This window comes from Furipterus horrens, unplaced genomic scaffold (genome assembly GCF_987537825.1).
Source record: "Furipterus horrens unplaced genomic scaffold, mFurHor1.1.pri manual_scaffold_2, whole genome shotgun sequence".
Classification (NCBI taxonomy): Eukaryota; Metazoa; Chordata; class Mammalia; order Chiroptera; family Furipteridae; genus Furipterus; species Furipterus horrens.
This window is the reverse complement of record NW_028327172.1, coordinates 41,980,238-41,994,043: the sequence shown is the minus strand read 5'-3', so window position 1 is coordinate 41,994,043 and position 13,806 is coordinate 41,980,238. Positions and strand designations below refer to the sequence as shown.

At 39.2% G+C, this 13,806-nt stretch overlaps 1 protein-coding gene across 1 annotated transcript in view; it reads left to right on the top strand.

Annotated features, from left to right (window-relative positions):
• DNHD1 (dynein heavy chain domain 1) overlaps positions 1-13,806 on the top strand; it is a 63,733-nt gene that overhangs the window by 7,808 nt on the left and 42,119 nt on the right. Inside the window, exons 4-6 of the mRNA XM_090267282.1 lie at positions 2,764-2,967; positions 3,049-3,159; positions 4,793-4,949. Of these exons, the coding sequence (XP_090123408.1) occupies positions 2,764-2,967; positions 3,049-3,159; positions 4,793-4,949 (472 nt within the window). The remainder of the gene's footprint in view (positions 1-2,763; positions 2,968-3,048; positions 3,160-4,792; positions 4,950-13,806) is intronic.

Genomic DNA, 13,806 nt, shown 5'->3' with positions numbered 1-13,806 from the left:
GCACCACAAATAATTAAACTACCACATTTGGTGGAATGTGATGAACTACCTTGTGGCTGCTACACCTGTCTGGCAGCAAGGATAGCAGAGCGATGTGGGAAGAGGTGACCATGGTGGACAGCTTACATAAAGAGAATTATAATCTTGGGGCTTAAACTGTCAGTTCAGTAATAGTCAGAGAAATAGCACAAAGATAATTAGGCACAGAGTGAGACAAGAAACCATGAGGAAGAGAACGGAAAGGGCAGTGAATAATTACAGGGTCAGCATCTATCTGCCAGGGAAGGAACCCAGTGACGTGAGCTTCACATTTGGTGTTGCTTTTCCCCGAATGGGTCCCTGTCGATTCCAAGAGGCAATTGTGTGTCTGGTCTACACTACACTCATGGAAGACTGAGGGGAGGAGCTGAGCTGGTGACAGGCTCAGAAAGAGCAGGAGCAGCAGAAGTTGTTTAGGATCCACCGCAAGGAGGGAGGTGTTTTTTGGTTTAAAATATGTTGTAACTAGGTTCCCAACCCAAAGCCCAGGGGATTTAATATGTGGGTTCTATGACAGGTTCATACAGATGATTTTCACATTCTATCCAAATATTTTGCCCAGTTTTTCTAGTTCTCAAGTGGGAGTGTTTGTCCAGATTTCTAGTGCACCATCAGCAAATGTAGAAACCTGTTTCATTTTGTTTCTTTTTTTGCCATGTAGCAGGGTTTTTTCAATGTGTTTGAACTTATTATTTTTTTGTCCTAGATTTTGATTCATACTTACAGAAGAATTCATTCCTTCACTTCCTTAGAGTGTTTGCTTCACTACCATCTCGCCGCCCTTACACCCCCGTTCAAAATTGCACTCCCTCCTCCCATGGCACTGCCAATATCCCTTTTCCTGCCCCCCTCCCCATTACATTCATCACCACCTCCAGTGGAATGAGAGCTCTATCAGAGCAGGTTTTTGTTTGTAATGTTTAGTAATGTATCCTCAAGGTTTAGGACAATTTAGCATAGAGTACAAAGTCAGTAACATTTGTTGAATGAATGAACGAATTATCCAATGTAGGAACATCTTTGGAGAGGGTGAATGATTAGTTCAGTCTAGAACTTGCTGTTTCAGGTAAATGCAAGACATAGAGTTTGAGATGTTTTGGAAGCGGTTGAGTATATGCGTCTGGGACTCAGGAAGATCGCGACTTGCCCCATTTACTCTCTAGCATCACTGAATACTCCAATTAATCTGAATTCTTTGAGGGCAAGGATTATGTAGTAATTTTTATGTCCTCATCTTCGATCACAGTATCTGGACAGAAGGGGAACTTGATAAATGGTTTAATGAAACTCCATGAAGTCAGGGACTGGATTTTTCTTGTTCATTGCTATATGCTGAATGCCTGACATAGTCTTGGCTTAATAAACATTTGTAGAATGAGTGAATAGCCCCACAAAGGAGCAGTGGCCACTGGGGGTGAAGGAAGTACTCCCTAACTCCTGGTCCTGTGCAGAAAGATCAGCCTCCATTAAGAAAGTCATAGGGACAGAAGTGTTCCCTTGGGAAAGCCAGGGCTCAATTAGGGTAGGTAGCTATCCTGTGGGAAGTAAATGACTCATAGTTAAGAGAGGAGGCTTGAGTCAGTAGATTTGGTTTTAAATCCTGTATTCTTTCCTTAACTGCCTTGGGCAAAGTTTTCTCTTTGTTTCAGCATTGCTTTTTGTTGTTGGTTTTTTTTTAAATCTGTAATTTAGGAATAACAGTACTTGAAAGATCTAGTTACTTTGTCAGAAATAAAGTTTTTATATGACTTGACTTAGTTCATTCTATAATATATCTGAACACTCTTAAATCATTTGCTTAATAATGTATCCTAGAAAGTTGAGAGAGATAGGAGATAGAGGAGGACCATTTTTTCTTGTAGGCATTATGGGCATAGGACCAGGGTAGAATATACAGCTTTCAAAAGGTATAAAAATATATTTAGTGCTTAAAAATATTACTGGCTCCAAGTTATGAAAAGAAAACTGCAAAATAAAAATTAATAAGTGCTTAATTAAATGTGCCCAAACATAGCATTATGCTAGTAGTTTACTTTAATAAGATACAGCTATTATATAGCTACATATAAATTATATTTAACGTGGAATGTAGGTGCATTTCTCTGAAGTAAGAGAATTTAGTAGGATTTTAAGATGGCTCTGGAGACACCTTATTCACTAGGTGGCAGTTTCCCTCTTTTTGGCCTGTGTCTAGTCTTCTAGTTGCCCTCTGCTTTTCCCCACTCTCAATTACTCTTAATGGCATTCCATGATTATCTCTGATGTTATTTCAATGTGTACTTTATCATTTCCAGGATGCACACTTTTTTTTTTTTTTTTCACATTTCAACATCTCTGAAATTGTGATGCACCTTACAAATTGATGGAGTATCATATTGGTCTCATTTTTTATTTTAGTGTTTCATTAAGAAATGCTGCATCTTACAACTGATGGCAGTCTTAGATTTGATGGGATGTAAGGTATCTAGGTCTGGAGATGGGAACTTTTTGGAAATGGGTAGGGGTCTTCTTCTTTCTTCCCATCTATCCTTGACTTTATTTCTTCTTAATGATAGTTTTTCCATCTTTCTATGTTGAAGATCATTCTGTTCTTTTTTCCCCCTTTCCACTTTCTACTGCCTTCTTCTCTGCCTCTTTTTTTAAATCTCCCCTCCCTTCTTTTGTCCCTTCCTGGAGTCTGCACAATTTCCCAGAACTCCCACTGATCAGAGCTCTTTCTTAAAGGCCCTACAGCCTGGTGGTAGTGCCACCAGATAAGGTGAATCCTGAGCACTACATCTTCTCTCCCTTTGGGATCCTGCACATACATCCCATGGAGGACACGGAGACAATAACACTGGGTACCTGGCATCACCACTCTGTCCTCTGGCAACAGCTGCAGTTCATCCCATTCTTCAAGTATTGCCTCTTACGCAAGGCCTTGGCTCGGTAGGTGCTGGCGGGTGTGGGATTTGGGGGGAAGTGTTGCAGAAAGCAAGCAGCAAGTCATCACTGCCCTCTGATCTGCAGCTGGAAGAAGAGTGTGAAGTTTCAGGGACTGTGTCGGTGCCGGACTTTCCTGGGGAAGCATCTGCTCTTTGCTGTGCCCCACTTTGGAGCTGCGCTGCTCCATGTCAGCAGGTGAGGTCTTCAAAATACAACTTTGGTAGATTTTTAAATTTCATTTTTATAAAAAGTAATAACATGTTCTTTGTAGGAAATTTGGAAAATACAAAGAAGCACAAAGGAAAAAGAGTTTTAATTCCTTCACCTGTAAATAACCACCATGACCATTTTGTTGCATATCCTTCTAGTCTTTTCTACTATCACATATGTAATTTATGATCAGACTTTACATATTGTTTAGTAACCAGGTTTTTTTCTCTGAACTATCACCATGTATCAACTATCAGGTTGCCCAGATCACACAATCATTATCATTCTGGGGATCTAACTCAGGTGTTTGAATCTAAACTGCCTGTTCTTTCCACGGTATTACTTGGATTCTTTCTTTGGAAAAGCTTAGTTGTTCCTATTTTCAATATTCTCTTGCTTTCTCTGCACTCCTCAGCCACACCAATTACCTTCTGTGACAAAAGTTGCAATGTCAAATGCCTACGGGGCCCAAGTAAGAGCTACGGGAGGAATGCAGTGCGTTAGGCGCAAGGCAGCACAAAATGTGGGGACTGTGATCTGGAGATCGCATCTGAAGGCAACGGTCATACCAGGTCCAATTGACTGTTGCCATTGGGAATATAGGTCCAACATGTCAGCCACCTTATTTTTTAGGATTTCCTGGAAATCCAGATTTTGTTGTAAAACTTAATTTTACCTGGTTAGCTTGAAGCTTTATTAAATCACTGTGCTGGCCAACTCTTAGTGGTACACATGAAAACCTTTTCAGTCTGAATTTGGCCCCTGGGCTACCAGTTTTGTAACCTCTGCTCTAGGCCTCCTCCACTCTAGCGTAATCATGTTGTAATTAAATGCATAAGGGCTTGGAGGCTGGACTGATCTGAATTTAAATTCTGAATCCCGCAAGGAGCTTTACTCTTTTGAAAATTTTTTTTCTATCACCATGTAGCTCCCTTATATCCTGCCCCTCCCCACAGGGACTTTGCTCTTTGAGTCTCAGCTTCCTGATTTGAAAACTAAACATACAGATTTCTCAGCTGCAGTGAGAATTCAATGAGATTGTGAATATAAAGTACCATGTTCAGTGCCTCTCAATGGGTACTGAATAAATGACACCCATTGTGATTTTCCTCGGCTTACTGATGACCTTTATTCTTTTTCAAAGATGTTTAGAGATGTGGTGTTTTCAGGGCAGGTGTGTGGGGGTGAGGAGTACATAACAGAAGTGGGTTTCTTCAGGAATAGTCAGCCTATAGGGAAGTTGCAGGTTCATCGCCTTTGATTCTATTGAGATAGAGTCCTCAGCTCCCTCTATCCCAAGGAGGAAGCCTTATAGTTTCTCCTTTTGAGTCAGAGCTTGGGATCTATTTGACCCTCTCTCCTGGCAGAAAGGTCACTTAGTATAACCATTTGCACATACCCTAGGCCTCTCCCAAAGAATTTCCCAGCCAGCAATTTCTGGGCTTGAATTCTTCCAAAGAACTCTCAAGAGGAAGCTGTCACTGTCAGTCACTGGAAATATTATAATTTTTCTAAACCTTTGCTCATTCTGAGGCGAGCTGGGCTAGGAAGAGGTCAAATGCGTCCAAGGAAAGAGAGCTGAGATGCCAGCTCTGACCAGCTTGGCCCTGGATTCCAGGCTTCTGCAGGAGCTGCACTCTGTGTCCTGGCTCCCCCAGGAGCCAGATCAGAGCTACAGGCTGCCGGACCTGCAGCGGGCTCTAGCCAAGGAGAACCACAAGGCCCTGCGGCTGCTTTCTCGCTGCCTGCACCTCTGCACATCCATCCTTCAAATGGTAAGAGGCTCTAGTTTATTGTGAACCCTTGCTCCAAGCTGAGCTTGCCAAACAGAGTTCCAGCCTCCTCCTGGCTTAAGCTTCTCCTGGGATCCTCTAGACGGCATGGACTCCGCAGCTGGCTCAGAGCCATTGTCCTGCCCAGCAACAGCAGTCTGTGCTCTAGGGTGGTTGGATCAGTAATAGGTGAGCAGAGTCTTGGATTCAGCCTTTCCTTTATGGTTGGTCCTGGCCTTGAGCAGGGAGAGAAAGGAGCCAAACAATATCTATTTTTCAGTTTTTTGTGCCAGGGGCACTAAGACAGTTAAGAGTTGGAATCCTGATCTTTCCTGCTGCCAGGCTTATCTTTGAACCTATCGTGCCACTTTGGCAGGCACTGTGGCTGTTACAAGCATCCATTGACGGCATCCTTCCTAACTTGGCCCACTTTGCATCTGTGGTACATGCCCCCAGCCGAGTGCTCTGGGAGGTCCTGCTGTATATTTGCCTCTTACCATGATCCATAGCTGTAGTTTGTTGTCTGTTGGGTGGGGCTGGGTACTCACACAGTCTCTGGCTGATGTAGATAGTCCAGATACTGTGAAAGTGAGAAGTGATGTGAGGGAGGCCCTTGGTACATTCATACAAGAAAATGGTCTTTATTGTCCAGAAAACAACAGCTGGACCTGGCATTGCACTAAACTGAATGGGGCAGAAGGTGGGGGCAAGGTGCTCCATGGCCCTTCTCTACCTCCCACTTCCTAAGTCCCACTTTGTTTTAATATTACAAAACTGGTCATAACTTTTTTATAGTCAGTGATGTATTTTTTTTTATTAAGGTATAATTTACATTCAGTATACTTCAAGTGTACAGTTTGTTGAAATATTTGCATATATATACACATCTATGTAACCACCACCCAAATTAAGATAGATGAGGTTTTCAACACCTCAGTAAGCTCCCTGGTACTACTACTCTGATCTCTGTCAGCATAGATTGATTTTGTCTAATTTTTAATTTCATATAAATGGCAGCAGACAGCATGTGCTCTTTTGTTTGTCTTTTTTTTTCTCTCTCAATATTATGTTAGTGAGATTTATCCGTAATGTTCTAGGTGGCAGTGTCTCACTCTTTTGTATGCTATGTAGTATTTCCTTGTATTAATGTACCACAGTTTATTTTTTAATTCTGTTATTGATGGATCTAATTTTTCACTATTATGCATAATGCTGCTTTGAACATTCCTGCAGGTATCTTTGGTGGACATAAGCACTCATTTGTTTGGGGCATGAATTCCAGGAGTGGTTGTGGGAATAAAGTATATGTATGTCTTGCAGTGACAAACAATTTTCTAGAGTGGCTGTACTGGTTTATAGTCCCACCAGTGATGTACGAGACCTCTAGTTGTCCTGTGTTCTCTCCAGCACTTGGTATTGTCAGGATTTTTTTTTTTAAGTATATTTTATTGATTATGCTATTACAGTTGTCCAAATTTTTCCCCTTTGCCCCCCTCTGCCTGGTACCCCCTTCCGTCCAGCAATCCCACCCCCCTTAGTTCATGTCCATGGGTTATGCATGTAAGTTCTTTGGCTTCTCCCTTCCCTATATTATTCTTAACTTCCCCCTGTCTATTTTGTACCTACAACTTATACATTTTAATACCTGTACCATTTCCCCCATTCTCCGCCTTCCCCCTGCCCCCTGATAACCCTCCATGTGGTCTCCATGTCTATGATTCTGTTCCTGTTCTGGTTGTTTGTTTAGTTTGTTTTTGTTTTTTAGATTCAGTAGTTGATAATTGTGAATTTGTTGACATTTTAATATTCAAGGTTTTGCTTTTCTTTTTCTTACATAAATCTCTTTAACATTTCATGTAATAATGACTTGGTGATGATGAACTCATTCAGCTTTGCCTTGTCTAGGAAGCAGTTTATCTGCCCTTTAATTCTAAATATTAGCTTTGCTGGATAGAGTAATCTAGGTTGTAGGTCTTTTCTTTTCATCACTTTGAATACCTCTTGCCAGCCCCTTCTTGCCTGCAGAGTTTCTTTTGAGAAATCAGCTGGTAGTCTTATGGGAACTCCTTTGTAGGTAACTCTCTGCTTTTCTCTTGCTGCTTTTAAGATTCTCTCTTTATCTTTAACCTTTGGCATTTTAACTATGATGTATTGTAGTGTGATCCTCTTTGGGTCCAACTTGTTTGGGACTTGTTTCCTGGACTTATATGTCTCTGTTTCCTTCACCAAATTAGGGAAGTTTTCTTTCATTATTTTTTCACATAAATTTTTAATTTCTTGCTCTTCTCCTTCTGCCACCCCTATGATTTGAATGTTGGCATATTTAAAGTTGTCCCAGAGGTTCCTAAGCCTCTCCTCATTTTTTTTGCATTTTTGTTTCTTCTTTCCATTCTGGTTGGATGTTTATTTCTTCCTTTTGTTCCAAATTGTTGATCTGAATCCCAGCTACCTTCCCTTCACTGTTGGTTCCCTGTATATTTTTCTTTATTTCACTTTGTGTAACTTCATTTCTCACTTTATGTAATCTTCACCTCTTTCTTTATTTTGTGACCATACTCAATCATTTCTCTGAGCATCCTGATTACCAGTGTTTTGAACTCTGCATCTGATAGGTTGGTCATCTCAGTGTTGTTTAGTTCTTGTTCTGGGGTTTTGTTCTGTTTTTTTCATTTGGCCATATTTCTTTTTCTCCTCAATTTGGCAGCCTCCCTGTGTTTGTTTCTGTGTATTGGGAAGAGCTGCTTTTACTCCCTGTCTTAGTAGCATGGCCTGTGTAGAAAAGGCATCTGTAAATTGTGTGGGGCGGAGCCTTAGGTAATTGCCAGGATGGGGCCACCCACTTCACCACTTTGTGCCTCTGTTTGTGGTGGAGGGCTGGGAGAGGGGACAGTGGTGCTGCTTAGCTTCTGGCAATTTGTCTGGCAGTTGCCCCGTTTTCAGTTACTTCACCCACTTCCTGTGTGACTGGTGCCCTTCCAGTTGCTGCCCTGGGGTTTGTGTATGTTCTAAGACCACGCAGGCCCTTTAATTGGTTAAAATCCGGGAGTTTCTTCCACTACCCCAAGCCCCACTGGTTTTTACAGCCAGATGTAATGGGAGTTTATCTTTCTGGTGCTGGAACCCTGGGCTGTGAGATCTGGCCTGGGGCTGAATTGCGGCTCCCAGGATATCCCTCCCAATTTTTATCTGTCATACATGAATGTGGGACCATCTATTCCACTGCCACTACTTGTTTGAGCCACACCACCTCTCTGCCTGTCTTTGTGACTCTACCCCTCCTACCCATTTGGATTAATGTGGCTTCTTCAAATCCTTGTTGTTGGACTTCCATATAACTTGATTTTCTGATGGTTTTGGTTGTGATTTGTTTTTGAGATCTGGTTGTAATTCTTTCTGTGGTTGCCTAAGGAGGTGAAGGGTGTCTACCTATGCCTCCATCTTGACCAGAAGTCACACACAACACCAGTGTTTTTAATTTTAGCCAAACTGATGGGTAAACAGTGCTATCTTATCATGGTTCTAATTTGTGTTTCTGTGGTAGCCAATGATGTTGAGCATCTTTTCGTGTTTCTTGGCCATGTGGTATCCTCTTCTGTGAAGTGTCTAACTCTCATTTTTAATTGGGTTGTCTGTTTTGTTCTATTAATTTGAAGGAGTTCTTTATGTATTCTGGATATGAGATCTGTATCAAACTTACATATTGTAGATATTTTCTTTGAGTCTGTGGCTAAACTTTTTTACTATTTTAATGGTGTCTTTTGATTAACAGAAGTTCTTAATTTTCTTGAAGTTCATTTTATCAACCTTTTTGGGTCTGTGCCTTAAAAAAAAATATTTATTTTTAGAGAGAAGGGAAGGAAGGGAGAAGGAGAGAATCATCGATGTGAGAGAAAAACATTGATCGGTTTCCTCTCATATGCGCCCTAACTGGGACCGAACCCACAACCCAGGGAGGTGCTCTGACTGGGAATTGAACCAGAGACCTTTTGCTTCATGGGATGACACCCAACCAACTGGGCCACACCAGTCAGGGTGGTCTGTACCTTTTGACCTGGTGTAAGAAATTTTTGCCTGCCCTCTAAGTCATGTGGATATTCTCCTATGTTTTCTTCTAGAAATTTTATTACCATTCCTATTTAGGTCTATGTTCCATTTCAAATGAATTTTTATGTATGGTGTGAAGTAAAAGTCATGTTTTATTTTTTCCATTTATGGAAAAGACCATCTTTTCCCCACTTAATTACAGTGATATGTTTCTTAAATTAGATTTTTACATATATGCTGGTCTGTTTCTGGACTCTTTTCTGTTCCACGATTCGATTTGTCTATCTTTTTGTCAGAATTGCTCTGTCTGAATTATTGTAGTTTTATGATAAGTCTTGATATCTGGTATTATAAGTCCTACAACTTTTGTTATTTTCCTATAAAGTTTAGAATTAGCTTGTTAGTTTCCACAAAATAATTTATTGGGACTTTTTATTGGCTTGCTTTGAATCTATAGGCCAATTGGAGGAGAGTTGATATCTTAATAATATTTTATTTCTTAATCCATGAACAGGGATCTCCTCATTGATTTTGATTTCTTTTATTTCTCCTAACAAGGTGTTACAGGTTTTCTGTTAGAGTTCTTGAATATATTTCATTAGACTTATTACTAGATATTGGATGTTTTCTTATTGCCATTATAAGTGGTATTTTAAAACATTATTGGTTTCTAATAGTTGCTACACCATACACAAAAATTAATTCATGGTGGATAAAACACAAGTGAAAATCCAAAAAATTTTCAGAGGTAATATAGGATAATATTTTTATTATCTCAGTGTTTCTTTTTTTTTTCTTTTTAAAAATTCTTACCTGAGGATATGTTTATTGATTTTAGAAAAAGAAGAAGGGAGAGAGAGACAGAGTGAGTGAGAGAGAAATATATTTTTTTAAATGTATGAGAGAGAGAAATATTAATGTGAGAGCGAAACATTGATTGGTTGCCTCCTGTACATGCCCCAACCAGGGGTCAAACTTGCAGTCTTATGGTATACAAGATGACGCTCCAACCAACTAAGTCACCTGGCCAGGGCTCAGAGTTTTTTAAACAAAATATAAAAAATTATAAGCCAAAAAAATCAATAAATGTGTCCCTATTCAATTGACTTTAATTAACTTTTTAAAAAGCATCATAAAAGGAATGAAAAGAAAAGCAAATGCAATGCATGGAGCCCTTTGCTGTGCTATGTGGAAGGGAATGGAACCTGTCCCTGTTGGCAGTCACCCCAAAGTGTATGGGGGGGGTGGAAGGTGCGTAGGGGAAGGGGAGGAATCATCACAGCTGGTAACTGAATTGTTACTGAATAGTTTGTAATCTGTGCTGAAGAAAAGCATGTTGCTGCCCATTCAACTGTAACATTACTGCATAATTAAAATAGATTTGAAACATTAAAGAAATAATATTAAATTGATTTTGTGGTAGATACCTATTATCAATTTTTAAGGAAGCTCACTAATGTCTAGCTTGATAATGAATGGGTGTTGAATTTTGTCCAATGATTTTTTTCTGTTTCTATTTAGGTGATCATGGGATTTTTCTCCTTTAGTCTATTAAGATGATGAATTCTCAGTGATAGACCATCTTTGCTTTACTGGAATAAACCCAATTTCTTTCTTTCTTCCTGTTTCTTATGTAATTTGATTGTTACATAATTTCAAAATTACTAGGAGAGTTGCAAGGATAGTCTAATAAATGCTCTTTTTTTTTTTACCCAGGTTATTTTGTCCCATTTTCTTTTTTCATTTGTGATTTTTCTTTATCTCTGTATACATTCGTTATTTTCCTGAACCATTTGAAAGTAAGTTGCAGACATCAAGTCCCTTTACCCCTAAACATGCCAGTTTTTCCTAAGAACAAGGATATTTTTTCTTCCGTTACTACAGTAAAATTATCAAAAATTAGAAAGTTTCACTTTGATACAATTGTATCTAACCCACAATCCTTTAAAAAATTGCAAATTATTCTAATAATGTCCTTTATTGCTATGCTTTTTTCCTGCTTCAGGGTGCATCCAGAATCATGCATTGCATTTAGTGGTCACTTCTCTTTAGTTTCTCTGCCCTTTTTTTTTGACTCTTTGTCTGGCAGTGGGACAATTGTACAATATAATGTACGTTCCAAAGCTGCTTCTCCCTCCAGATCAGACCAAGAACAGCCTTAACTGAGATCTAGCTTGGCACTTTCCTGTTCCCTGTTTTGCTTTCCTCTCTCTAGTAGGGGTTTGTTTCCTGAATATAGTTCCTTCAATACATCACATTTCCCCAAATTCCTGTCTCGGGGTCTGCTTCTGGGGAACTCAACCTGAGAAAATGTGTACTAGACCAAGCTCATATATTGTTTTATTCAAATATTCTATAGCCACAATTATTTTTCTTACCCAGTTATTTTCTTCCTTTCTGAGAGATGTATGTTAAAATTTCTCTCCTATAACTTATATATATGTTAATTTCTCCTTGATGTTTTTTTCATTTACAACATGTACTTTCAAAATCATGTTGTTATGTGCATAAAGGTTCGTAACAATGTCTCTTGGTGACTTTATTGATATGCAAGAGTCTTCATTTTCGTTACTACTTTTCTACTAGAGTTTTCTCATGTTTGACATTAAGAATATCAAGAATATTTGCCTGAATTTTTCTATCACTTTGTTTTCAATCTCCCTTTGTTATTATGTTTTATGTGTATCTCTTATAAATAGCTGGGAAACATTTAGTCTGAGAGTCTATGTCTTGCAGTATGTTTATCTCATTTATTATGATTACTGGTAAGTTTGGACTTACTTTTCCCATTTTGTTTTGCTATTTTCTATTTCCTTTGATTCTTCTTTCTATTTCTTGTCTTTTATACGATTGTTTACTTTCGCTGGTTTGGATGTTATATTTTTATTCTTCTCATGGTAGCCTAGGAACTACTCAGTGCCTACTCATCCTTCTTAGCTTTAGAATCTTATTTTTGCTTCTTATCATAGACTCCTAGCTTGGAGGAAGTCATGTAACTTAGTTTTGGGCAATGAAACAAAAATGGAAGTCACTGGGAAATGTTTCAAAAAAGGCAGGTCCAACTGGATTGTCTTTTTGGACCTTTACTCCTGTCTTATTGCCTGACCTTTAGATAAAACTTCTGGTAATAGAGAAGCCATCTCACCATAATAAGGTTGAAAGTCATGTTAAGGAAGTGGAGGTGGAAGATGGGAGGACCTTTCTTCTGATTGATATTATTGGGCCAATATTCCATTCAGAGACTTCATATTGCATTAAATAAACAAACCTTTTACTTGCTTAAGCAACACTTTTCTAGTTTTCTCTTATTTGCAGTTGAATGCATATATAAGACATTTATACACCTGCCCAACAGATGTAACTGTTCAACTTACATTTTTATAACTATGATTCATGGCTTTTCCTCTGGTCACCCTGTTTAACATTGCAGTCCCTCCCCCCAACATGGTCACCAGCACTCCTGATCCTGCCTTCCCTGCTCTTTTTTTTTTTTTTTTTATTAGCACTTATCACCTTTTTACACACAATATAAATTATCCATTTATTGTATTTATTGAATCTCCCCACAAGAGGGTAGTGATTTTCCTCTGCTTCATTCACTAATATATCTCTAGAGCTTATTATGGGGCATACCATATAGTAGGTGCTGAGTGAATATTTGTTGAATGAATGAATGCCAGTTGTAAATTTGTATCTATAAATTTTCCCCAAGTAGAATAAGAACTGTAGCTCTGTCCTAATTTCTTTTCTCTCCTCTCTTCCTCTCTCTACCCTCTACCCTTCCTATTATGCTTATGTTGCTATCTCTTGGAATTTTAATTCTGCTTTGTTATGAACATTCTTGTTTTATAACCTACACATTTAGAATTAACAATATGTTTCACAAATTTCTTTGCTCATCAAAGCTTCAGACCACTTTATTCTCTTGTATTTATTTTCTCTGTCAGAAAGGTACTATTGTTGTTGGTTGTTTTTGTTTGTTTGTTTCTTTCTTTTTCAGAGAGAATCTGTGTATGATAAATTTGTGGAGTCTTTGTATATCTAAAAATGTATGTATTCATCCTCAAACATCAGTGATACTGTGGCTAGATACAGAATTCGAGGTTTCAAAAATTTCCTCAGAACTTTGAAGATATTGCCCCTAGGGGTGAGGTTTTAAAATGTATTCTGATTATGTTCTGTTGTAGTAATTATTGTTGGTATCTGTATGGTTTTATCTTGGCTGGCACTCAGTGAGCCCTTTAATGTGATGTGGCACATTCCTTTTACAAATATTTACTGCAAAGCACCAATGCCCGGCATTGCATTTAGCAATAGCTGAGTGAAATGAGGTGTGACAGAGGCCTCCTCTTCAAAGAATTGACAGTGTACTAGACAAGTCACACAGTGACCAGCTAACGATGACACACTGGACTGAGGATGATGAAGTGGGAAGCACTAGGTACTGAGAGTATTGCTAGAGCACAGAAGAGGCCATCTCACTAGGTCTGAGGGCACGTTTGTGTATGATGTACCTCTACTGCCTTATACCTGGGTCTCAGAAGACCGGGGTTTGTGCTTGGGGTTAGCAGAACATAATTCACAGACACCAGATAGTTCTAGTCACAGGCTCTATTGAATATCAGACAGAACAGGAGACCAGGAAGGACAAAAAGTCTGTTTGCCAAGAATATCCTTCTGGTGTCTCCGCTCTGTTCCTCAACAGGACAGGCCCAGAGAGGTGGTAACTGTCAGTAGTCCTTGTAGACTGAGGACCCTCCCAGATGTGAGAAGAACCTACAAAGAAACTCCCAAACTTTTATCTCACATCCCCCAA